The sequence below is a fragment of the Acomys russatus genome, chromosome 20 (assembly GCF_903995435.1).
Source record: "Acomys russatus chromosome 20, mAcoRus1.1, whole genome shotgun sequence".
Lineage (NCBI taxonomy): Eukaryota > Metazoa > Chordata > Mammalia > Rodentia > Muridae > Acomys > Acomys russatus.
In genome coordinates this window covers 61,541,046-61,567,901 of record NC_067156.1, presented here as the reverse complement: position 1 = coordinate 61,567,901, position 26,856 = coordinate 61,541,046, and the positions used below count along the sequence as shown (strand labels likewise).

General features: G+C 47.9%; 1 protein-coding gene across 3 annotated transcripts in view; it reads left to right on the top strand.

Moving 5' to 3' along the window:
• The window catches only part of Ctif (cap binding complex dependent translation initiation factor), a 464,175-nt gene that overhangs the window by 57,659 nt on the left and 379,660 nt on the right, over positions 1–26,856 (top strand). For all 3 annotated transcript variants that reach the window (XR_007832477.1, XM_051163669.1, XM_051163667.1), the window contains exon 6: positions 18,485–18,561. Coding sequence is in view for 2 of the 3 variants with exons in the window: in XM_051163669.1 (XP_051019626.1) it covers positions 18,485–18,561 (77 nt within the window). In the remaining variant the exon portion in view is untranslated. The remainder of the gene's footprint in view (positions 1–18,484; positions 18,562–26,856) is intronic.

Genomic DNA, 26,856 nt, shown 5'->3' with positions numbered 1-26,856 from the left:
AGGTCAAACAGAAACATTCACTTGGCAAGAAAGGAGAAGATGTTCCTTTCTGTGGTCCTTCCTGCCAATACCAAAAGGAGCATTGTTCCCGCCGGCTGCTGCGTGGTGTGTCAAGGACGTGCATCACTCCCTTCCAAGGGGTTCTCTGAGGACACCCAAAGGGCAGCAGCATTGGTGGCTGGCCCAATGGTCAGGCTGGCTGTCTCCAGGAGGAACATAGCTGAAGACAAGGAGCCAGACAAGACAGAGCCCCAGAGAGGGACGCAGAACGGGATGAACCCCACCCCCGCCATATAAGGGGTTCACGTCATAGAAAAGCAGAGGATCAGGATCCCAACTTCTAAAATTCCAGTACTGCGACCTTTGTCTTTTTTATATGAATTGCAGCCAGCTTTGCGTGACACTCATTATTTGTCTCCTTTAAGAAATCGGGCTGTGTCAGAGCAGGGACCGTGTCTGATTTGCCACTTAATTTCTCTATCCCATGCCCACCCCACCTTTATCTTTTCTTCTAAATAGCATTCTCCTTAAACATTCATAGACTGTCCACCTTCTGTCTCCAGCTGCCTCCCTGGTCCCTGTCCTGCTTTAGTTCTTCTGATCTCTGGCCATTGTCACAGCCACCTGCTGTGTGTTTGAGTCCGGCCTGTCCAGTCCCTTCTGCAGGATTTACAGAATGCACTTACCTAACCATTTGACTGGTTTGCTTGAGTTCGGCCTCCCCTGCCCTGACACACAGGACCAATCTCCAGCCGTGCATGGCATCCTATACCCAGCCCCTTCTCTCCTGTCCACCTTAGGGAACTGCATCTCTCCTGCCTTTCACTCTATGCAACAGCCACACCAGACTCTTGTGGGACTTTGTCTGCCTGGTGACCCACCCTAACCTGGTGCCTAGCACAGGGACTGGCAATGGAAGATAGACCATAGCAAACATACACGAAAGAACTCTGGTCCAGCCTCTACCACCCTAGGAGCCAAAAGGCTGGATTTAGCCCTGACTTGGCCCTTCCAATCTCGGAGACCTTGATGAACTACTTTGACTTCTGTTTTCTCGTGTCTAGAATGGGATGGTAAAATCTTCCTACAAGCCACTGTCACTGATAGCTGTCATGAGAATCAAGCAAGGTGACTGGGAAAAGACACTGATACAACCTCAGGCTTTCCACATGACCACCAGTATGTTCAGGGCAGCTCCCTGGGGTGTCCTGAGAACTGCTCACATCCAGCAATGTGCAACGTGCTTACAGATAGACCAAACACACTAGCGGCAACATGGGCCTCTTCCCTCTGCATTTTTATTACATGAATCGGGTGAAGGAAATGTCTAGGAATAGACAATCTTCCTCAACTCCCCCAAAATAACTTCAGTGGAAACAATTGTGGTAACATTCACTCTGATGTATTGTTTGAGCCTCTAGCAATATGGGAAAAGTTCTCCCGTCATTTCCAACTCTACTGGGAATCAACTGGGCTTCCAGGGAGGGCTGGAAACAAAGCGGGCTGGGCTTGAGGGCTGCCCTGGGTGTCAGGGCCTGCTGGTGCTAGACAATCCCAAGACCGTGTGCCTGTCTGTTCTTCCTCCCTTGTTCCCTTTGGGGACATGCTTGTTTGACGCCTTTGGATTTTCCCATGGATAACATCTGGGGGCCGTTACCAGAGGTGTTTATTAGAACAGCAACATGGCTGTCTAGAGCTTCTTCTGGCCATGCAGGCCAGAACACTCAGTGCCACCTTGCCCCCACACCAACCCAGTTTGTTCCCCTTGCAAGGCCTCCATCTGAACAGAGCTGTGCAATGTCTAGGCCTCAGCCAGCCTTCCCCCTCCCTGATGCTTGTCTTGCTGATCACTTTGTTTTTGTCTCCATGTCTTTCCCTGACTTCTGGAAGCACTCACAACCTTCCACTGGCCTGGGAGGCAGACAAGCCGAATGCTTTTTCTTCTCTTTCCTTCTTCCATCAACTACCCACTAGTGATCACCCCAACATTTTCAGGATAACTTTGTTCCTATCTCTGTATCCTTTTAAAAAAATCCTTAACTTGTGTGAGTAAATGCAATTTAACTTATTTTTACCTTCATGAAAAGCATATTAAATCATCTTCCCATTTCTTGTTACGTACGTGCATGCACATGCATGCACACACAGATATACACATGCACAGAGAGAGGAGGGGAGGGAGGGAGCGAGCATTCTCTCTTGCCTCTGAAGCCTTTCTTAAATCTCCTAACTACCACCTCTGCCTCTGATTCTCCCAACCTCCAGAGCCTTTCTCATCTCCTCCTTTTTCTAAGAAAGCTACATGACTACTCTGATGGAATATTCTGGAATCTTTGCTTTTTCAGAATGTGGTAGCTACCCTACCTCTTCATGTTTCACACTCTAGAGCACATACACAAAGCAGGTGGATCTGGATAAACATGCAGATTCCAATTCAGAGGACTTAGAGGAGGCCCCAAACTTTCTTAGCTCTGTCCACCCGACCCCCACTCTCAGGCACACTGTTGCTGTTGTCAGCCCGTAGACTACATTAAGCTGTATGACCTGGTAATAGTGAGTTCTAAATTTCCTTGAACATTGAAATCGCATTTAAAAAAATGATTTGAAAAGAGATTGGTACCTGTTTTCTACCATAGAAATTCTGGCTATATTGCATGTTCTGTGGTATCCCAGAGTGATCATGGCAGAGCAAAGGGTGGGAGCGGCTAGAAAATATGGCTACAGCTATTTTCTCTTTTATTCATATTTACTTTGTCTCCATTTTGAGAGAGAGAGTGTGTGTGTGTGTGTATGAAAGAGAGACTGTATATGTGTGTGTTTGTGTGTTAGTGTATGTGTGAGTGTGTGTGAGAGTTTGAGTGTATATTTGTGTGTGTAAATTTATGTGTTTTTGTGTTAGTATATGTGTATATGCATGTGTGTTTATGAGTGAGTGTTTGTATGTGAGTGTGTGTGTGTGTGAGTGTATGTGTACATGCCTATGTTTTAGTGTATAAGTTTATTTTCTTTGTATATGAGTATGTGTATGTGACTGTGAGTTACGTGAGTGTATGTGTGTGAGTATATGTTTGTGTGTGGAAGTGTGTGTGTGTGTGTGTGTGGAAGTGTATATGTGAGTAGTGTTGTGTTTATGTGTTTGTATGTGTGAGTGTATGTCCCTGTGTGTGCGAGTGTCAGTGAGTGTATGTGTGTATGAATGTATCTGAGTGTGTGCTTTTGTGTGTGCCTATGTGTGAGTATGTCTGTGTGTGTGAGTGTGTGTTGGTATGTTTTTGTGTGCCTGTGTGTGAGTGTTTGTGTGCTATGAGTGTGTATGTCTGTGTGTTTGTATGTGAGTGTGCGTATGCTGATTGGCAGATTGAATATTAGGGTCTTAGATGATTAACAGGTGTCGACAGAGCTCTTTCCTTCATAAGGAACCACACAAATGTCAGAGGCAGTAAAAGTGAGAAAGTCTACTTGTAGACCTTTCCAGAATATAGTTAAGATTTGCCTAGTCCCAACTTTGACCCATGGGGCTCTATGAGGCACACTTTCAAAGGCTGGAACACATTTTTTCACGTTCTCCACCCCCCAAGAAGGAAAGAAAACCAAGCTCCCTGACTCTGCTGCCCACTTCTGTTCCTTTTTGCTCTGACATGACAACCGTTTCGACTGGAGCTTAGGCTGCACCCCATATCCAGTGCATCAGAACCTGCCAATGGGCTAGGGCAGCAGTAAGGTGTCCAGTTCCTCAAAGGCTGTTACAGAGCAGCCAGGACTACAAGCTGCTGACCTCAGTTTTTCATGGATGCAAATGTAAACACAATCTATTTATCTTCCTCTAGCTCTTCCCTGAAACCAGGAGAAGGAAGGGAGTAAGAATGCTGGGTGCCCATCAATATGAGAAGCCACCGAGGAGTTGGAGGCAGGGCTGAGCAGTGAGAGAAGTCTAACCACTGCAGAACTCACTTGGCCTCCTAGCAGGTCCCCATAGTTGAGGTCGGCAGAACCCGACCCGGACTCTAACTCAGTTTTCCATCAGGCTTTATAAAGTTTTATTGGACTACAGCCACATGTCTGTGCTGCTTTTGCTATAGAATGGCAAAATTGAGTTGTTGTGACAGAGACCATATGGCCTGCAAAGCCTAAAATAGTCAGTCTTGGGCTTTTCACAGGAAGAGCCTGCCAACCCCTGCTCTAGAAGGGGACCCTGCATAGACTCCCAGGCTGCAGTTTACACTTTGACATGACACATATGCTGGGAAATTTAAAACCATTCTCTAGACTCTTCGTAAATTTTTAGTGGCCCTTAAAGCAGAGCTGATGGGGGGGGGGGGTCTTGATGACAATGCTATGACCCTCTGACCTAAGCGATCGCATCACGCGACCCTAGTGTGCTATGTGTAAGCCGCCCACCCGTCTGCTCTGTGGCTTCCCAGGAGAATTGGGAGGTCCCAAATCAAAGCAGCGTAGACTGCAGACATGGGTGCTTTGGCCAGGGGCTGAGCTCTGTACCTACCCTGGGACGGTAGAGTCTGGCAGAGGCAGGAGCATGGAGCTACACTGAGCAGGACCCAGGGTTGCAGGGCAGCGCCAGCAGACACCAGAAGGCCAAGCTTCAATATCCTGAGCACACGTTCTCAGATTCTCCTCTATTTCTTCTTGAGCCACCATGGTGCCCCTGAAAGTAGGTCAGATCACTGTCTGCTCCAGCCACACTGAAGGAAATAGACACCAAGTAGGTCATGGCGCTGCTACTGCCTAGTAAGCCTACAGGCTAAAACCAATGGCTGCATTGACACAGATCACCCAGCAAGACCCTTTTATGTGGCAGAAAATCCTTAATGGCCCACTCCCAGATGACAAAAGGTCAGGCTTACTTTCTGAGAAGGAGCAAATGCTGAATTTCAGACATGGTCACATGCACTGTAGTCCGAAGAAAGAGACAATCTGCATCCTTAAAATATCTGTCTTCCCTGAAAAATTAAAACATCGAGGCAATTACTTAATATACCGAGGACATTTGGCATAGGACTGCAGGCCAAGTGCAGCTCCGCGTAGGAATGTGCCCGCATGCAGCACGGATGCGACCTTTATGGGTTTAATCTTCCTTCCTAATTGCAAGCTTCCTTAGACTCTATGCTTCTTCATTTGGGTAGGTTCCTTAGTTTGAAGGGTTTTGTTTTGTTTTTAGTTTTGAACAACCCCCTTGCCAGGGAGATGCAGTGTTTTCTCACAGTGTTGCCTATAGTGGCTCAGGTCAGTTGCACGGCTATTGGCATCTTACTGTGGAAGAAGGGATCTGTGGTAAAACAAGGTGCCTGGAGCAGCAGCCCCGCGCATGTGTGCTTTCCACATCGTAACTGCCTACAGAGTGGACACCCACAGTAGCTCTTACCATGACCCCAGAGCTTGAGTAACACTGTCTCCATTATCTCCCATCCTATCAGACAACATTTGCTGCGTACCTGTTACGTGAGTTGCCATTGGGAGCTCAGGTCCTTCCCTTGACTTCTGGCTGCGTTCTTACTGTGGTGCTGTGGAGTCTGGTGACTGTCATTCTCATTGAATTTGATCCTGAGCTATATTCAGATCGGCTCTTGTGTTTTGGAAGAGCTGGCCACCTGGTCCCACCACTGTCGGGAATGGGTCATGACTGTACCCTCCCTTCAGAGCTGTTGGAAGGGTTAGCTTATTCAATACACGCCTCGATATGTGGTAGTCACTGTGATTAGCACTGCAGGCTTAGAATCTGTGCAGACATCCCTTTTCTCCTTCCTGGTTATCTTCCAGGAGAAAATGCTCACTCAGTAAGTCAGAGGGCGTGCATTTATCAGGCATGCTGCAGGGGAAGGAAAGAGCTGGCAATCTAGCTTCCCCTCATTGTCAGAGCGGCTCCTCTGCACGTGCGACCGAGCGCAGGGATAGCTTTGTTGTCTCCTTGTCTTCTTGCCACCCTGCAGTGACCCATAAACTAGCTGTTGAAAAGTCAAAGGGTCGAGCAAACGAGTTGTGTCCCCCACACCTAAGCTGCTCTTCTTTACTTTTCCAACTATAATTTCATCCATCAGTTGGAAGGTGTCCACTGAGCATCTGTGCCACTCAAGATGTGTCTCTGGAGGTGAGGCTAAGGCTTCAGACAGGAGAAGAAGGACCTTAGGAGTCCTCAGCATCCTCCAGTTCTGTCGGGGCTGTGGTCCTGGCTATAATTTGCCTCTACCCCAGCCCTTTCACGCCAATAAAGAATACACATCCAGGAATGAAGGAAGGAGCTCCCTGCATTTTATATTCAATGATCATGACCAAGTAGGGACCAGCAGGGGAACACCAGCTGATGCCTAACTTCAGGTCCCAATCTGGGTTTGAGACCTGTACCCTTCATGGTTAAGCTTTTGATTTCACTGCTGAACCTGTGTCATTTGCACAGCCCTACCAGATCAGTTCTTCTCTTTGCAAACACTGATACCATAGTTCATCTGGATTTAGCTCTGTGGATCTTGAGTACCCTTGGACCATTCTCTCAACGGGCAGAATTGGCCAAGGGCACCTCTCCATTGAACACAGTAAATCTCTATTCTAGCCAGATTCATTCCCACACTCACCTGCTTCCATTTCTAGCACCTTATTCCTCAGAGTGAAGGGTCAGTATCAGCCTCTCCGTTATAAGCAGGGGAAAACAGCTCAAAGAGAAGACACCTGACCATACTTGTTTGCTGCTCTCCACCTAGGATTTGCTCAGCAAAACTGAGATATTTGTTAGAAGACAGAGAACTCACCAAGTTGATCTGCGGGCATGCCATTTCCCCACCTCAGAGAGCTTGTAGTCTGAGTAAGGATAAAGGATCCAGATGGCCACCATCATTCCTAGTTAGCTGAAGAAGGAAGAGGCAGCCTTTGTTAAGCACCTAGCGGTATGATAGAAGGTTGAGAGCTGATGGGGCCATCAAAGATCTAACTTCTTGCAAAGGTAGAAATAGTGCCTTGCACACCGCAGACTACGGGCTCCTGGGTCCCTAGGTCACCTGTAATGCTCTTAGTCCATAATGAATAAAACAAGGGTGGCCCAAATCTGGCTTGTCCAGGGCAATACATTGTCTCAACTTCTTTTCAAAAGTACTTATAGAGGTCTACGGTATCTAAGGCCCTGTGCAGACACCATGAGCCTGAAAGTAAAGAAAGTAGAGCTCTGAGCCCCTGCAAGTTTACACAGCTTTGCTGAGGAGGTAAACATGCCAGCAATTACCTGGACTCTTTGGACCCCAGATGGAGTGTTAAGGAGACTGTCCAGGTGCTGTGACCACATGGATTCGTTCTCGTGGGAATAAGAGCCAGCTCTGTAGAGTAGAAACACTGCGCTAGGACCAAAGGCTAGAGCCTTTGGGAAGGTTGGATGCTGTGATTAAAAAAAAAAAAAAAACACAGAAATGTTTTCTATGGTGGGGTATGGAGGTCCTTGGAGATCCCTGGCTGACCCTTCTCCAGGCTCCTCTAAACCCCATAGCAGGCACTGCTGCGTCCTGGCCTCAGCCCAGCTCTCCTTCTGCTATGTTTCCATAAATAGAGGTTGAAGTGGCTCTCAAGGACGGCGGGATGAAAGCAGTCGCTGGAGCTTTTCTCCTGGGTGCGCTGCTCCTGAGATAAGACCCATGAGTGGCTCGGTGGGAACCGAAAGAATCCCATCCTCCCAGTGAGACCCTAACCTCCCCAGCTGGAAAAGCTGTGTGGTAGCAGGGAATGCCAGCCCTACCATCCCAGTGGCTCCCTCCCACCCTAGTCCCTGTACCTGCTGCCTGGCCCCCATCCCTCAAGCCCAGGCTGTACCCTCTGGCCTTGCAGAGCAAGCTTGAGACATTGCATCTAAAGCAGGAGCCAGGTGCCAGATGGTAGTATCAGAAAATGCCCTCCTTCTAAAGTCCAAGCTGCAGAGCACTTAGCCATCAGGAAGAAACAAAAAAAGTAAAGACACGGCAGAAGCGCCCCTGAAGACCTTGCTGACAAGGAGAAGCATCAGCCCATGAGGAGAAGGTGACCACAGGAGACCTCTGTTGGAGTGAAATCTGTCACAGGGACAGCCCGGGTAGGGGATAACCTGGAAAGGATTTGAAACTGGAGCAGGACTCTCCTCCATGTGGCTTGGGAGAGGGACAACTACAGTGCAAGGAACAACTGGCAGCTGAGGGTTGTGTGGTCATGGACCAATCAGTGGCCACCCAAAGCAAATACAATTTGATGAGTGGTCCAAGTGGTAAGGTGACAGCTGGGGGTAGAAGAGTTGGTGAGCGAATGATCCAAACACAAAAAGAAAGAAAGAAAGAAGGAAAGAAAGAAAAGGAAAAAAAAAACCCCACCCCTGTGTGTGCTTTAAAAGCATATGCAGAATTACCTAAAGAATTGTACCCAGCATTGCTGGGCTTGACTTAAATGCCATGAGCAAGAAGAGAATGTGCTTGAATAAATGTGTGTACTTGGTTTTTATACGAAGGAAGCCAAGGTTGATAACAAGGTCCATGCCTTATACCAACCTAACCAGAGAGGTTTTCTTTAGGGCTACAGTATGAGAGAAATAGCATCTTCACAATGGCTTGGAGCTTAGATCCAAGAGAAAATGGAAGCTGGAAGTCAAAATGTCTTTTGAAAGCCCTCTGGTGCTTTGCAGTGCAATGCTCATGTATGTGGACATGCAACCTGCTGCAGGAGTATGTGAGCCCGGGCAAGACCTGTGTGCTATTTCTTCCAGGTCTCTGTAAGTGAATTTGAGTGAGTTAGACCCACATTTGACCAAGATGTCATCAAAAACACCCTTCCGACAGAGCCACTGTTAGTCCATGAACAAGACCACCTTTACTCAAAACTAGGTCCTTCGGCATGTCCTTGGGCAAACTTGAAACTACCCATTCCCCAAGTCTCATTTTTTTCTAGAATATGAGATTTAAAATGTTGAGGTCTACTAATCCAGCATAAATTGAAATTTTTTAAATTAAAGAAACAGATTTACACTGGGCGTATGCCTATAATCCCAGCACTCAGGAGGCAGAGACAGACACTGAGTTCGAGGCCAGCGTGGTCTAATAAAGTAAGTCTAGGACAGCCAAGGCTACTCAGAGAAACTATGTCTTGAAAACAAAACAAACAAAACAAAACCAAACAAACAAAAACAGATTTTCATACAGTGAAGAATAAGAATAGCAAGAATGACCCATTTGAAGATTTAAACTTTTCTATATTTATTATTGTGTGCATTTGTGTGGATGGGTACATACATCACATAACATGTGCAGCATCCATTCCAGAGATGGCTCCCTCCTTCTACCGTGGGTTCCAGGCTTGAACTCACATCATCGGGCTTGTATAATAAGCCATCTTGCTGGGCCCCTGTTGGTCTTGTTTTTGTTTTGTTGTTTTGTTTTGTTTTGTCTGTTCATCAACTCTGGATCTGTTCACTCAGGTGAATCTGGCTCTAAAGTCACTTTTTTAAGACCCACCCCTAGTCTGAAGCATCATCTATTCGCATTTGCTCCTCCGTGCACTTACCTGTTTAAATGATGTAAATCTTTTAGCTGCATCCTGTTGATTCTCATCACCTACCACAGACTGGGCATCCTTAGCCCAACTCATTGCTGCATCCCCAGCACTCTTGAGGATTTTTGGTACCTTGTGAGCCTCAGAAACATGTGATACTCAGGCAGATTGGAACACCACTGCTTCTAGGTTAAGGAACTGTCTTTAACCCTCCTGTGCCCCCACCCCTAGCCCCAGAGCCATCACTGAGCTGAATTCCCAGTCTAGCCTAGTAGAAAACTTAATCCCCTCCAACATTTTCAGCATTAGAAACATCAGAAGCAGCTCACTGCCAAGGATGCTGCACTGACCACAGGTGTTCCAGGTCTTGGTTGACCTTCTGCCACTGGGCATTTATGTGGAAAGACCCATCTGTCTGAGACAGGTCTCACTGGCCCTTCTGAGCATCCTTCCAGGCTTCTTTTCTTATATCCTTCTGTGAATGAGGCGTTCTGTGTGATGACAGTGGGGAGAAGGGGGAACAGGTGGCAACCTCAGAATGAAACACAGTTGAACATTTGGGTGGAGGAGGCTCAGCTGCAAAGAGCAGTTTGGTCTGCTGAGAATGTTCTGGACACGGCCTAAGAGCTCAGGAAGTGGTTGTCTGGTTGGCGTGGGGTAACCACGTTCTAGAATGATGTTTCCGAGGATTCTGCTGCTTTCCCACAGGCTCAGGAAGGTTGTGGATGGAAATACTAAGACACACACACACACATACACACACACACACCTTGGGCTGCAGGTTTCCCTGACCCAGGAGTTCTGTGAACAGCTGGGGTATTCTTAGGCCAGGAAATCAAAGTACCTCACAGTCTACTCCTTACTGTTGATCTTCATAATTCTCTGAGCTAGGCCCTCCCTAGCTGAGGCAACAGAAACATGAGTGATAGGAGTTTCTAGCCAGGTACCTGTGGTAAGAGACACAGGTGATGTTTAAATCAGACTTTCGACTCTAGACCCCCATTCAGATAGTCCCAAATCTGCATCAAGAAAGAGTCCTGCTCCACCACCCATCATGAACACACTCAAGACCAACTCAACCCGTGCTGGTCACGGGCCCCATCACACTTGGGTACTCCAAAGTCATCAGTGTCAAACTCAGACCTTTACCCTATGGCCTCTGGTCAGCCAACTTTGACTCACCAGGGATGGAACAAGGAGACCCTTCATGTTGGGCCTTACACACGTACCCTTCCATAATGGGGTACACCTTGTACTCAGCATGGCTCAGACAGAGGTCTCCACTCGTGGGTGCCCTCTGCCTCAGGACTCTGGGGCCTGCTAGTTTGTGTGATAAGCTGTACAGGAGGCTATTCTCAGAAGGAGCCACGTCAGGAGCACCATGGCCTCTGTTGTCACTCCCCCCCGCCCCCGTTTGTGCCTGTGATTTATGGCTTCCTGGGGCCTGTGGATTTCTCTGAGAAAGATAGGGTCTCCTGTGTCCTCAGCATGCAATAGTCTCACAGGGCATGGAAGATATCCCAAGCTGTGACCAAAAACTTTAATATGTGGCCCTTCAGGGGACATTCCAGATCTAGATGACAACAATGTTTAAGGATGCCTTGCATAAAGGACCCAGCTCTAGAACCAGGCCCAGACTGCCTTGGTACCAGTGATACTGCCAACAATGAAACAGTCACATGCAGTTTCAGGAAGATCCCAGGCTCCATCAAAACCCGACCAGAGTGCCTCAGTTATGCACACCTTCTAGAAAAGTGCTCTCCACTTACTGTGGAGCTGCCATGCGCCATGCATCTGTAGTGGGTGAAGCAGGCTCATGGTTCGGGGTATGTGGGAGGAACGAGATGGCAGGAGCGGCTATAGAGAGCTCGGGCAGCCTCGAGGTTTTATCCCTCTCTGCTTTTATCTGTGTTTTTATGTTGAAACTCCAGCCATGGTATTGTTGTTTTAAAGGGTTTCCACTAATTAAAAATAAATAAATTATGAGAAAATTGCCGATTTAAACATTGCAAGCAGGCCTTCCCCTCCATTCTTCTCCCTAAAGCAGGCCAGCTTCTCTAAATAGCTGTACAGTCTAGAGATTCCAGGAATTTTAGAAACATTACCTGTTTATTTCTGTTTCGACGTGACCCTCACATCCTGCCCATGTGGAGGCAGACCTTGGTAGGGTGACTTCTTAGAAGCTATGGAAAAACATAACCCTCAGCAGGAGGAAGCCTCTGTCCTCAGAGGAACAGTGCCGAGATCCTTCTGGCCCCTTTGAGTTCCCAAACACTAAGGCTCCTCTGAAATACTAACCTTCGCAACATCTCTGGCTAGAGCTGGGACTGGAGCAGATCTGAGAAGCCTTGAGCTGATATGTACCACAAGCCCCTACCCTATCCCCGCAGCATATGTCCTGGCTCCCGAGGCCTCCCTCATTTGGCCAGAAGGCATGGAGAGCTAAAGTCTGGTTGGCTCTTCTGTACCAGGCACTCCTAAGCCCTCCCAGACAGGTCACCTGGAGTGTGCTGAAGAGAAGGAAGCTTCATGCGTGTTCCCATGAATGTTAATAGATGTTCCTGCGAGGGACAGGAATATGGTATGGTCAATATGCAAAGTCACAAACAAGTAAAGAACTGTGGCTTCCTAACCACTGGGCAAAATAGGCAGATGGATGTCTCTGTGTGGACAGGGAAGGACTTACCTAGTCAGGAGTCAGGCTTGGGTACCACTTGGGTACCTTCTGGCTTAGGACCTCCATCATCCCCTCTGTCTAGGCCAGGATATCCAGTCTTTGTTTTTGCAGCCCCATCATCTCATAGCCGCTCTGCTTCCCAGTAAAGGCATTTGTTCAGGACTAGGTCCTCTATTGTCTGGGAGGAATTTAACGCACCAAGAACAAGCCCTCCTTGTAAATATGTAACGCTTCCTTCTTTACGAGCTGATGTGGACTGAGAGAAAATGATAATAGGCCTTGAGGGTGTCATGGGGGATGACCCCACTGGATCCACATCCATGATCAACAGCCAGAAGTCGAAGATTCAGGGGCCAGGCCTTGTGCCGTCCACCTGTAATCCCAGCTGTGAAGGGGTCTGAAGCAGGAAGAATTCAAGTCTTGGGCTAGCCTGGGCTACATAACAAGGCCAACCTGGGTAACTTATTGAGACCCTATCTCAAAATAAAAAAGGATTGGGATGGACCCCCAGTGGTAGAACACTTGCCCTGGGATCAATACCCAGTACTGAAAATTAATTAATTAGTTAATTAATTTCAAAAGATCATGGGAATGCTCAGAAAATAAATCTTCCTTGAAGGTTAGGCGAGCACTGAGACCCATGAAACCACAGGCTGTTGACTTGAGCTCTATGAATGAAACACTTCTAAACTTCCTTGGGGCTGATGGGAAGGAATGTTGTGTACCAAGAACTGTGCACACATACACACCCACCACATGTGCGCATGACACACACACACACACACACACACACACACACACACGTAGGATGAAAGTGCAGAGGAGCTTGCCAATAATGGAGAAGAGTGGGTAAGGGCAGGGATGGGTGGAGTGATATGAGCTCACAGGCTCAGCTTTATCAGCTAACTGACTAGTAACTGGCTACACTGAGCCCCACAGGCCTGCCTTGGGCTCAGTAAGGTAGGGAACAGGGGTGTGGGCCCTAGCTCCTCTCTTGATGGCTATTGCTACCCCATCGCCTGCAGAGCCCTTGTTTAATAGGGCAGCTTCAGCCAGCTCTAACTCCTGACCCATGTTTCCCTCTTGCTTTTTTTTCCTCAACAAATATTTCAGTATCACCCACCCAGCAACAGGCAGCATCCCATTCTGTGGTGCCAAAGTCATCAAGACAATTTTCCATCATCTTCTCATGATTCACATCTGACTGTGCCTTCTAAGAAAATTGGAATTGAGATGTGTCATATGCAGAAGGGTCTGATTTGAAGGACTCCCATCTCAGTAGCTCAGCCTGGGGTCTGCTGAGCTCAGGATTCTTCCAGCTATGCAGGGGAGCAGGATGGAGCAGGATGTTTCTCCCCCCCCCCCCCCAGAGATTTGGATCCCTCCTCTCAAATGACAGAAGCAGTGTGAAGGTGGAGACCCAAGCAGCCATTGATTTGGGATGGCTAGGCTGCTATGGACTGGAGGCTTGGGCACAAGACTGGCATTGCCCAGGAAGGCAGGCATGGATGAGTGCTGGGGGCCTCAGTGTGGGATACACATGGGCGTTTAGGGAGTGTGGGTGTGAATTTTCTAGAGCTGCCAAGACAAGTGACCAAAGCTGAAAAGTGTGGTCTCCCAGAACCATCAAGATGTCTGGGCCCTAAGGGATAAACTTTTCTTGCCTTTTACCAGCTCTCTGGGCTCTGTTATCTTTCTTGGCTTGTAGCTGCCTCACTGTAGACACTGCCTCCATCTTCCTTTAATGTCCTCCCTCTGTCTAATGTCTCTGTGTCCAAAGACTTTTCTTTAAGGACAATTGTTGTGGGTTATGGTCCCTACCTAATCCCACGTGGCCTCATCCTAACCTGAGTGTGTCTACAAAGACCCTATATCCAAATAAGGTCACATCTGTGGGTACTCGGGATGAAGATTTCAGTCAACTTTTTGAGAGACACAGTTCTGCCCAGTGTAAGTTGAAGGCTATACAGGTCGCCTCAAGCTCAGGTTCACCCCTTGGTGGCATCCTTCAGGACATGGCATGCATTAGCTTCCTATCTGTGTTCACTTAGCACATCTAGGACCAGAATTTGCTTTTATTCGTCCTGCTCCTCTCCACTTGATGCACTGACACATAGTGTAGGTCTTCGGTATGTGTTGTAGAAAGAACCAAGGATGAAAGGAAGGATGGATAGATGTGCGGATGGATGGTGGGTGGATGGTTACATGGGTGGGTGGGTGGGTAGGTGGGTGCACAGATGTATGGTGGGGAGATGGATGGATGGATGGATGGATGGGTGAGTGAATGAATGGATGGACAGGTGGAGGATGGTGTATGGTGGATGGATGGTAGATGAATGAATGGGTGGATGGGTGGGGGGTTGGTAGATTGATAGATGAGTGGATAGATGGGTGGGTGTTTCAATGGACAGATGGATTGGTGAATGGATGGATGGATAGATAGGTGGGTAGGTGGGTGGATTGATGATGGATGGATGGGTGGGTGGATTGGCGGATGGATGGATGGATGAATGAATGGATGGATGGATGTATAGATGGATGGTAGATAGATAGGTGGTGGGTGAGTGGATGGATGTTAATATTCTCTTAACAGAGAGGTCTCCCTTGATGGCCCCCTCCCAACCCTTGCTCCTCTCATCCTCTCATCCTATCAAAACATTGTGATTTATCACACATATTTGTTTATTTGAGGCTTTCTGATTTGACTAGAATGTGTACTCTGTAAGAACGTGCTTTTTGCCTATTTTTCCCACTCCTCTAAAACACAGATATAAGATAGGAAGATGAATAGAAGGGTGGGCAGCTGTTAGGATATGTGGACAGATACTTGGATAGGTGATAGGAGGTTGATCCCTGTCATCACAGCGGCAGCTGCTCTCTGAGCTGCCAGTATACCTGCTCCTGGCTCAGGGTGCATGCTCTGTCATCTGAGTCCTCACCTTCATGGTTAATTTCTTCATAGCCACTGGGTCAGGCCATGGCACTTGCACTCTAGCCTGGCCTTGTCCACTCTCTGGAGCTAAAGTCCTGGACCTGTCCTTAATCTCCCGGAGACACTTGCCATACTGGGTGTCCCTGTTTGATTTCGGTTGCCATGATAAACACCATGACCAAAAGCACCTCACAGAGTAGAGCATTTCAGCTTATCATTCTACGTAATAATCCCTCTTTGAGGGACGTCAGGACAGAAGTTAAAACAGAGACCACAGAGGACACTGCTTACTGCTTTGCTCTCCAGCTTGTTCTTGGCTGGCTTTCTCATTCTGCCTAAGCCACCTGCCAACTGTGGCCTGGGTCCTTCCGCACCAATCCTTTGTCGAGGCAGTTTCTCATAGGCACGGCTACAGGTCATTCGCGTGGAGGCAATTCTTTGATTAAGCTTACCTCTTTCCAGGTGAGTAGCTTGCGCCGAGTTGATAAAAAAAACCACCCAGCACACTAGATGTGTGATTTTCCTCCCACCAAGCCTATCCCAGAATGGGCTGGTTTTATAGAGCATGTGTTTTGCAACCACACCGATAGTGTTACCACTCAGGGAGCCTCTTACACTGGTACCCAGCCTCCAGCACAGGGGTATGCATGTTTATAAAGATGAGTGTACATGCCTCACGTGTGCTCTGCCAGCACTGAGTCTACAGGGAGGGATTCTCTGCCTGCCCGCCCACCCTAACCTCTCCCTCCCTCCCTCCTCAGAGAAGCTTGATTTCTGCCAGCTGCTTGTCTCTAAGGCCCACGCAGGTCAAGTGTTGGGTTGGGTATTAGGAGAATGTGGCTAGGTCCCAAAGCCAAAGGGAGGATGGTTTCCTGGAGAGGAGTTGAGGAACGGTGGGCATTAGTGGTACTCTAGGTCCAGGGTGACACCTCAGTGGCACATTCACAGCCATCTGGCTACATGCATTGAGAGTCACGTGAGAGGCCTGAAGGCTGGTCCTCTTGCTTGGAGAGAAGCAGACAGATGTGCTGAGCAAGGTGTTAGCACTAAGTCCACATGTGCTCTTGAGGATGCTCTGACAGCCCGGAGAAGCTCATTCTCTGCCAAGGGGTTAGGTCTTTTCTGAAAAGCAAGTGTATCTCTGGTCTGAAGCCAGAGCCCCCCTCTGCCCTGACCAAGCCACTAGAACAGCAACCAATGCTCCTTCCAGACTCCTCACTGATTACTTCTGTCCTTGGGTTCCTCTTTCTAGGACATGCCACTCTCCCAGCCTTAACCCAGCGGTCACAGTTTGGGTGAGCTGTTCCCAGAGACAAAGTGACTAAGGGAGACTTTTCTTAGAGGACAAGTATGAGCTTTAGTCCTGGGTATGAGCAAAAGGGCAAGTCCCCATGGCTGTGCCTGTGTGGGGAGAGGCCTGGGTAGGCATTAGATTCCAGAACTCTGAGGCAGGCTGGAGAGACTGGCACCTCCTGGCTCATGTTATGCCAAGCACTGGGGGCAGCTCCATCTGTCAGCCCTGAGCTGAGATCCTGGTCGGCTGCCAGCTCAGGACCAGCCTGGGAGGGAGTCTCAGCTTCCTGACCATTGTCTAGTGGGGGCACACCCAGTGTGTTCCTACAGTGACCTGGAGAGGCCTAGAGTGAGGCAGGAAGGGAGGGATGGAAGAAGAAGGGGAAGGAGCCCGGCCAGAGCCTGGTCAGGGTGGGAGAGAGGAAGTGAGAGAAGACGAGTTGGTGCTTTTCCTTATTTGTGTTTTATATTAACGAAAACAAATAATATCCTTTGAAAAACCCATTAAACAAAGCATATCCGGAAGGTCCCAGCGGCCCATTGTGGCTGCCTGGAGCCTGGAATCCATTCACACATTTTTGGCTAGATTGTTGGAGGCTGGAAAGACCAGAGTGGGAGGGGAGGACCATCATTAAAATAGTTTAAAATGGCTTTTGCTCCCCGGGCTCAATAGAAGTCTGTGCCAAGTAACCATAACTCCAAGATCCCATCTGCCTGACCCAGTGTCCTCCTGTCACCTCTCAGGGAAGCTCCAGCAAACTGGCCAGTCCAAGTCCAGCCAGGGCCACCAATGTCTTCCACCTTACTCTGTAAAGGCCAACTAAAGGAGGCCCTCCCTGGAGAGTCCCCATGAAGGGAACCACAACCCATAAAACTGCTGTCTCTGTCTCACTGCTTGGCCTCTCTGGACCTCAGTCTCCCGGTCTGCCAAGTGGGGGCTTGGAGCCAAATGGACCACCCCCCAAACTCTGCCCCTCTCCAGTATGCCTGGATCTGTGGCTCCTCCTTCACCTTGTTCATGCCTAGGCAGTGTATGAAACCGTCAATATCTCAGGTATCCCAGGCCCTAGGCGGGGACTCAGATCCCACTCCAGCTGCCCGGAATGGAGTGGCAATGCTCCTGGGCATGGCCTCCACACAGACACATTTGCATGCCCTGTGTGCAGATGAGCTTCTGCAAATAGTTCCCACTTAGGCCAGGCTTTTGGTAGGATTGATATGGCATAGAAGCAGACCTCTTCCCAACCTTGATGCCAATCCATAGTCCTTATAATCGTAAGGACCGTGTGCCCAAGCCACCATTAGTGTTTTCCCCGGGCTCTCCTTTGAAGTGTAGAGGATAGTTGAGCTCTTTGCGTGTTTTCCCTAAATACTTCCAAGGTAAAGGAAAGGTAAAATTGCATGGGGGTTTTTGGCCCTAGGATTCAGTCAATTTATGCTCAAGGCATGGGTTTGGCACACTCATCTCCAGTCCTCTCAGTGCCTCTCAATGGTGGTGACATTTCCAACTGGAAACTGGGGAAAAGAACCTGTCCCCTTCCTACAGCCATTGTCTATGTCCCTGGCCTTATGGGTGACGAGGCAACACTTAGCTCTCTGGCTTTGGATTCCACAGGAAGCCTCACCCCCACCCCCACTCCCAATCCTGGTCTGTATTCATGGAACCAGCCCCTAACCAAGAAGAATGGGACGGCATGAGTGGCCTTGGCTCTGCTGCTTTTCTCTGCGAGACCTTGGCCTGTACACTCAGCTTTGGCTCCAACAGCTTCCGTACTTGAGAGTTTGAACATGATGAATTCTGAGGGCTCCTTCTGGTCCCTCTATTCTTTGAGTCTAGAGTCTTAGCATCCTCCCTTGGTGGAGATTCATTTGTTCTAATGATTTCCATTTTCTGGTCTGATCTGATGGTCAGAATCTCGGGCCCTTCAGGTCTCATCATGGTAAATGTGGTCTTGGACACATTCTGTTCTTTCGCAACAGTGATCCATGTCCTCCTCTCTCTCTCTCTCTCTCTCTCTCTCTCTCTCTCTCTCTCTCTCTCTCTCTCTATCTATCTATCTATCTTTCTCTCTCTGTCACAGGGCTACCACCCGATGCCCCATGAAGTGGAGATTGCACACACCAAGAAGCTGTTCCGGAGGAGGAGAAACGACCGAAGGTAGGGACAACCTTTGTGAATGCTCGCACTCTTTCCTGTGCCGGCTGCTGGTCAGGCTTGCTCTGGCCTATGCTGTAAATAAGATGGGTTCCTTTGTGGTGACAATGGCGGTAAAATAGTCATGTCATATCAGCAAGTGTGTTTCTGTGCTTGGCCCAGGGACTAGGTCTCTTAAGAAGACCAGCAGAGGGCCACCGGCTCCACTCCTTCCTGAGAACCAGGATTGCCCAGGCTTTGCAGAAGTGTTCTTTCTACAAACTAAAACCGCAGCACATCCTCAAGGAACAGAGCCCACAGGCTGCACATTTAGAGACATGGCCTCCAGGAGGCTCCCCAAGCTCACTAATGCAAAGGCATTCCTCTTTCTGCTTCTCCACTATTGGGAATTGTCCTGTGTATGTGCCACACTTTGCAGTGACCCCCCACAGCCCAGAACAGGAACCAGAGGACAGAAAAAGCATAATGAGGTAGCCTGCATTGCAACAAGAAATCAAGATCAAGCATCCAAGAAATGCAGGTGTGTGTGTGTGTGTGTGTGTGTGTGTGTGTGTGTGTGTGTGTGTGTGTGTGTGTTCCACAAGGCTTTCTTACATGGAAAGGTCTTCTTGATACAGTTTAAATGAAAAATTCCAGATGCAGAAGCATATTGTGCACAGCCATTTGTGTTAAAGGGGAAATGGAGATGGTTTTTTTGTTTTGTTTTTTGGGTTTTTTGTTTTGTTTTCTTTTTTGCTTGAATATGCAGAAAGTATTTCTGGGTGAAAATCTTTAAAAAAAGAAAGAACAGAAAGGCTTATGCCTGAAGAATTTAAATGAGGTGTTTCCCTATGGGGAATTTATTCTTAGGCAAAGGTGATGGCTTGTGGATTTACCTTCAGAGAACAGAGAATGTCCTTTAAGAGACCAGAGTCAGCCAGCTGACGTCCTGCACCCAGAGCCCTAGGAGCACCTGCCCTGGATGCTGCAGCACCACAGCTGGAAGTGCTGGGCTCTGGCCAGCCTGGGCTTCTGACCCCTCCTCACTCTGTTGGAAATCCTGAATCAGGAAGTAGCAGATAGGCAGAAGAAAGATGGCCAGAGTGCCTGTCATCCAACAGGGGATTTCCTCTTTCTGAAAGCATTCACAAGGGGGAAATGAGGACCCAGCTAGCTGGGAGGCAGGCTGCTCTGAGTGAGGACTGGGAATCAACAGACATCAGAAGAGGAAACTGAGTCAGGAGAGCCGAGCCAGCCCCTAACCCTGGCCTGAGCAGGGTACAGTTGATTGCCTGCTCTGTGACTCCACTCTCCTCTGTAGCATTACACAGGACAATTCTTGGATTCTGGCTTCTGGGTAAAGGAAAGAAATGGGGAGCACCCCTCAAAGGAGAAATGTACATATTTTTGGTTTTTGTTTGTTTTTCTCGAGACAGGGTCTTTCTGTGTAGCCTTGGCTGTCCTGGACTTGCTTTGTAGCCCAGGCTGGCCTCGAACCATTTATTTATATTAAATGCTGTTTACAAGTGCCAAGAAGGAGTCAGTGAGAACAGAAGGCTTTCCATCCTTCCTCCCCAGTGTGTATCTCAAAGATGCCAACACTCTCCAAGCTTACAAATGAGAAGGCTTCTCAGGGCCAAGGCACTGGCATCCAGGTCAGCCCACATGTCACTTTTTAGGCCAGGTCACCATGCTCCACAGGAGTCTCCTAGACAGTGCAGGCCTCCGGAAACGACATGACCCAGGAATGTCGTCAGGAGGGAATGTGCATGACATGGGAAGACCAGGAAGCTGGACCTCCACTTCTCCTTACCCATAGTTTTGAGCGTGCCGGCTAGGTCAACACAACTCACAAAGGATGTGGACCGGGCCAGCATCCAAAGAGAAGCAATAAAGATGATTAAGGGGACAGAAAATATGTCCTGTGAGGGGGGCTGGAGGACTGGGGCCAGGGTAGAGGATCGAGCATAGTGAAGCCCATGAAAGATTTACGTGGACGGACTAGTGGCCGCTGCCTATGTTTATAGAGAGGGAGCATCTTGGCCACTGGAGTCAGACTGCAGTTCAGGGTAGCAGACACACACAGCCGAAGTATGCTCGACAAGGAGCCAGTCAGAAACAGAACACAACCCATTTCTCACTTGGGGGAGTGTCCTGTTATAGAGCCCCCCACATGGTAGAGATTTTCAGGAGTGAGCAGGTAACAGTGTAGCTGAGACCTTATTACCTAATGGCTGGGGGCTCCTGAGTCATTCTTGGAAGTTGTGGTGATTCTGGCATTCACAGATAGACTATAAAACATTACCAAGCCAACCCCAGCTCTCCTAGCAGATGATCCACCATAGTGGCCTTTGTTAGGTACAAAACCTGAATACTGGACACTACTAGCCTTGCTAGCAAGTAAAGCACTAACCACACTGAGAAGGTGCCACAGCGAGATAACCAGGTTCAGCTGTGGTGACCAAGGAACACAGCCTGCATCTACGTAATGCCTCAGAGCTTACTATTTGTCATGAGATGGGAAGTGGCAAGCCACATCCTGCTGCTGTTTCTGTGACTCACCTTGGGATGCCTGCAGGCGTCTTTGGCCTTCTGTCTCCCTACAAAGTGACTGGAATTGGGTCTGATAGCTGCAGGCCCCATAGTCCGTTGCTGTGCCTAGAATTGAGTGGTACCTCCTAGCCAGAATGGGCATTCTCAAAACCGGGACCTAACATTGTCATCCACACAAAAGTCTGGCGCTTGTCCTAGTCCTGTTTAGCTCTCCAGGTGTCTGTGTGAGTCTTGCTGCCTTTCTCTTCCCTGGTTCAGTGTGGAGGCATTAAAGAGCTAAATCATCCAAAATCTTTCTAGATGGATAGTGTGTAATTTCTGCACAGGACTCTGTTTAGTAAATACATCACTGTATATGTCAGGAATCTTGCTCCAATAAGGGAATGTAAAGATTAAAAAAGAGAGAGCTGAATCATGTAGCAGTGTAGGTATAATGCCTGGAAATAGAGGCTGTGTGAATTGTGTGTGTGTGTGTGTGTGTGTGTGTGTGTATACATGTGTGCTAATGCCCATAGAAGCCAGAGGCATCAGATCTATCTGGAGCTAGAGCTACAGACAACTGTGAGCCTCCCAGTGTGGGTGCTAGGAACTGAACTCCAGTCCTCTGCAAGAACAGTAAGTGTTCTTAACTGCTGAGCCATCTCTCTAGTCCCTTGGGTCTTCATTTCTTAAAAACTGTGTTTTCTTTCGTAAACCTGGTCTACAAGCCAAGAGTTGGTGGTGCACACCTGTAATCCCAGCACTCAGGAAGACAGAGGCAGGTGGATCTCTGTGAGTTTGAGGCCACACTCGTCTATGGAGTGAGTTCCAAGACAGCCAAGGCTACACAGAGAATCTGTCTCAGGGAGAGAGAGACAGAGACAAACAGAGAGACAAAGACAGAGACAGAGAGAGGGAGAAAGAGAGAGAGAGAGAGAGAGAGAGAGAGAGAGAGAGAGAGAAGAGAGAAGAGAGAAATTAAATTGGTGCACTACTAGAGAGGCTTGCCCAGCTCATTCTTGTAAAGCACTTGATGGTCTTAGCAACACTGTGCTCTCCAGGGGCACAGAAAGCATTTCCATGTTGAGGAGACACTCTTCTTCTCATTCCTGCCTTGAAAGTCTAACCTCATAGTCACTGCATCCCCAAGCCCAGGACAGTGAGTAAGTAGAGCCTCTCTACAGAGCAAGCCAAGGCTCTACTTCCTCTTCCCACAGGCTGCTTTTGGGGGCTTGGATTAAGACTGAGTTATACCTGTCCTTACCCTATTTTGCAAAAAGAAATAACCACATGGACAACTTGAAGGTTTTCTCCTTAAGAATTTTCTCAATATTTGTACAACTGATAACCATTTGCTTACTTTTTTGGGAAAAGGGGGGGGGGCGCTAATAAAATATGACATGTCAGCGAAAGTAGACATTTGGGGATAGAAATGGATTAAGTGAATATTCCATGCATTCCCCAGGAGTAACATGGTTTTGTGTGCTCCATATCTACTAGGTTAGAAATGGAAGGTTCCCCCTAAAGTTCTCTGCCCAACCCCAGCATTCAGGAAGAAGACATTTACTATACAGCCGGCCGAAGTTCTGGCTTATAGCTTCTGTTTACTTAATGGATTCCCTCATCCTTGTGGAAGGGGGAGAGTTCTGCAACCCTCCTCCCACTCCCCACCCTCAATCTGCTCACCCCTTGCTCTATTTTAAGAGATTAACATATCACTACAGTAAACAAACACTACATGTCTGGGAAGCAGACTCCAGGGTGAGGGCAAGCTCTGGAAGGGATACTGTGAGGAAGGGGCAGCAGGCTCAGGCAGAGAGAAGTTGAGCTCTAGGGAAGACTTGGTGATTTGTTCTCACCCTACAGCGAGTTCTGAAGTTTGAGGAACATCTGAGAGTTGACCTAAGATGGAGTGACTATGCAGAACCTTACGTACCATGTCCCTTGATCATCAGAAGGGGGCGTGGTCTCAGGCTGAGCAGGACCAAGGCCATTTCCATAGGGGCAGCCAGAGGGGTGAGAGCTGTTTCTGAAAGGGATATAGGCACTACATTGAGCTCCTCACAATTATACACTGTTAAAACTGTTAAAAAAAAAAGTAACCATTAGTTACTTTTCTATTGCTGTGACAAAACACCATGACCAAAACAACTTATGAAAAAGAGTTTATTAGGGGCTTATAGTTTCAGAGGTTGAGTCCATACTATCGTGGCGGTGAGCATGGTGGCAGGCAGGCATACCTGGCATTAGAGCAGTAGCAGAGAGCTCACATCTGGATTCACAAGCACAAGGCAGAGAGAGAGCTATTTGGAAAGGGTATGAGCTTTTGAAACCTCACACCCTGCTTCCAGTGACACACCTCCTAATCCTTCTCAAACAGTTCCACCAACTAGGGATTAAGCAGTCAGACCTATGAGCCAATGGTGGCCATTTCTATTCAAACCACCACACACACCCCTAGCTAGAATTGTTGTCCATGGTACGTTCTGTGATCTGGAGAATTCCAAAAGGCAAGGCCCTTGCAATCAAGGTCCTAAAGTAAAGCCACCACAGTGGCACTCTGGCTGTAGAAATATTCAGTGTTGTATGTCTACAAGGCATCCGAGTTGTGGTTTCTAGAACTAGGCATCATGGGGGTGTCAGGATGGGGGAAGAGCCTAGAATGTTCCCCTTTTGGAATAATGATTAAGCTTCTAGTGAAACTCCAGAAGAATCTGAAAGGGAGGTGGAAGTGTGAGGGAGAAGAGAAGCCACAGCTAGGCAGATGATGGGCCAGGCATCCCCAGAAGCCACCCACACAGTTCCATAGAAACAGGGGCACGTGTGGGGCTCGGAGGCCCCACTATGATTAATAGGAGGGAGTAGCCACTGTCTACTTTGCTCTGAATATCCCCTGCCTAGGTCGTCAAGAGACTCAGAAGAGCCCACAGACTCCAGAGCTTGGCTTCTCACCAATTAGAGTAAGGAGACTAATAAAGATATTATTCATGGCCTTTTGCATGATGGCATCTATGCTTCCAGGAGTCAGGAGAGCCCTTCTTCAAGTTAATTTGTTTCTTTAAGTGAGGTCTCAGAATGGTTAACATATTCCATGCGCAAAGCAGATGGGCAGGAAGAAATAAAGAATACCTTGGCCATCCTGGTTAGCATCAAATGGCTCCACTGCACGAGAAGCCAGAAGGCAAGCCATCCCCCTGGGGTAGCTTGAGTTGGGTTGCATGCTGGACGCTGCAGAGTGGCCATGGTGTCTTTCCCACAGCTGACCGTGACTGTGGCGTGATGTTTCCTCAAACTGTGGAACCAGCTAAGAATCTACCTTATTTTTCGGACCATATGACATACTTTTTCTCAAAAAAGTGGGTGGGGGGGATTAGGGTGAGACTGTTTTTACTGTTGTTGTTGGTTTTTTGTTTTGGGGGGGGTTGTTTTTGTTTTTTCTTGTTTTACTGCTCTAAAAACTGGGTCTTATGGTCAGGTGCGTCTTATAGTCCGAAAAATAAAGTAATCTCTTCCTTGCTTCCTCTGCCTGCACAAGCTCAGATCCCAGGTATCAGCCATCAGCTTTGATTTTTCCATGCTCCTTGTAAACACTGTCCGTCACCAATAAAAAACAAATAGTTCGTCTGGAATTGGTATAGTATATTTATAAATATACCCAAAAAGACTGATTATATGCTTTAGAGGGTTGAATTTTGTGACAAATGAGTTCTATGTTATTGTTTTGTTGGGTTTTTTTTGTTTGTTTGTTTTGTTTTTAATTTTCAGACAGGGTCTCGTTATGTAGACTCTTTGAACTGTAATCCCCTGCCTCAGTGTTTCTAGTACCAGAATCACACACATGCACTACCATATTCATCATTAGAGGGAAAGTTGTGGGACTTTGTTGTTTGTTTCTTGAGTTGTCTTGGGGTTTTACTTTGTTTGTATAATGATAGAAAGTGCAAGGATGATGCGATGGGAAAGGCCCCTTGCAACCTTTTTTGGATTTTGATGTCTATAGTGTTCCCTGAATGTGCCAGGAGAGTGGCCCTTTCAAAAAGAGATGTAGATTTGATCTGGCTATGATTTAGTCTATAAAGCTAAGCTGGCAATTAATAATCGCCTGTTTTCTTCTAAGCCATCTATATTTGCAAGTCTCCTTGGAGGAAAGTTGTGTCTATATTCTTTAATTTTTGAAATTTAGAACTGTATACATGTGGCTTTAATCTCTCCCCGTTTTCTATTGGAATTGGCTCCCTAAGACCATAGAGGCCAGGGTATCACTAAGTCTGTTGTATGTTATGAGCATTGCTGTAGGCGGCCACTGGTGTAATTCAGTCTCAAGTCCAAAAGGCAAGGACAGAGTGCCCTACCATCTGAGGTCAGGAGAGCACAAGGCTCTGTTAGGAGGCCAGCAGGCCAGTTGAGCTTTCTGCTGCCTTTTGTACTGTGACCATCCCTAGACAGGCTGGGTGATGCTGTTTACACTGATGAGGGTGAATCTTCTTTACTCAGCACAATGACTCAAGCGTGATCTCTCTAGGAACCACCTCCGAGGATACACAAAAATGGTCGTGTGTGTGTGTGTGTGTGTGTGTGTGTGTGTGTGTGTGCGCGCGCGCGCGCATGCATGCATGCACCAGCACCTATGCAGAGGTCAGGAGAGAACCTGGGGTTTAGATGCATGTTTGAGACAGGCTCTCCATTGTGTTTTTTCAGCTATATGTTTCAGACTAACTAACTGGTCCATGACTGCCTCCCCTCTCCCCTCCAGGGACTCTTCTGTCTCTGCCTCCCATGGAAATACTGGGATTATAAACGCTTGTGTATGTTGGTTCTGGTGATTCAAACTCTTGTCCTCACACTTTTTACCTACCAGCCACATAGGTATACCCTAGCCCAATCAAGTTGACTCCTAAAATTTACCATTTATTGTATCTATTCTCTAAAATGCTTTAGACACAATCAGAGGCCACTCATGAGTCCACATTGCATTCTCATAGCCAGCACTGCCCTGCCCCTCAAGTGAGAGGTGCGAGCTCTAAGTCCCGTTCTGTGCTGTCTCCTTCATGGCCCCAGCGTCCTGCAGGTACAGCAGGTGGGTTTGCCCTTTCCAGGTCAGTGTGTGTTCTCTCATGGCAATCAGACTCAGAGTTTAAGAGCTCTGTTTTCTTTTGTCCATCCCCATAAGTTACATCATGTACTCCGTCGCCAGCCTCGTGTTTCTGTCCACTGCCTCTAAATACAAACATGTAATTTTAGAGTTGTGTTAATATTTTTAAGTCTGACTGTTTGCCGTTGCTCTGGCAACCCTACTGCAGGTCACCAGTGGTTAGGAGTGACTCCTCCCTTCAGTCCAAAATCCATCCTCATACCATTTGACCAGAGTTGGTCAAATGACACCTGGGTCCATAGGCAAGGGCCCTGATAGACACAGGGGCTGGGTCTTCCAGGTCCTGTTCACTGGGAGTGATCAGGAGTTGACTGATCACATCTGTATCTTTCCATCAGCTTATTCACACAAGTTGCTCAGTTAGTCCTTCTAGAAGTACAGCTAATGTTCATGATCCACAGATTCCATATTGCAAGTTTGCCTACTTGCTAAAGCTTCCTATATTATGAAAATACCTGGGGTGTTTTGACAGTCTGTCACTGGCAGACATGGAATAGGTAAATTATTTGAGTTGCATGCTATCCAGAATCCCAGCCAAGGTCGTACAGTGTACCATCCTGTTTTTCTTATTTTGTCTCTTACCCTGGTCATGGTTTGTCAAGGGGCATGCTTTTTCACACTCGTGTGCCTTTGCT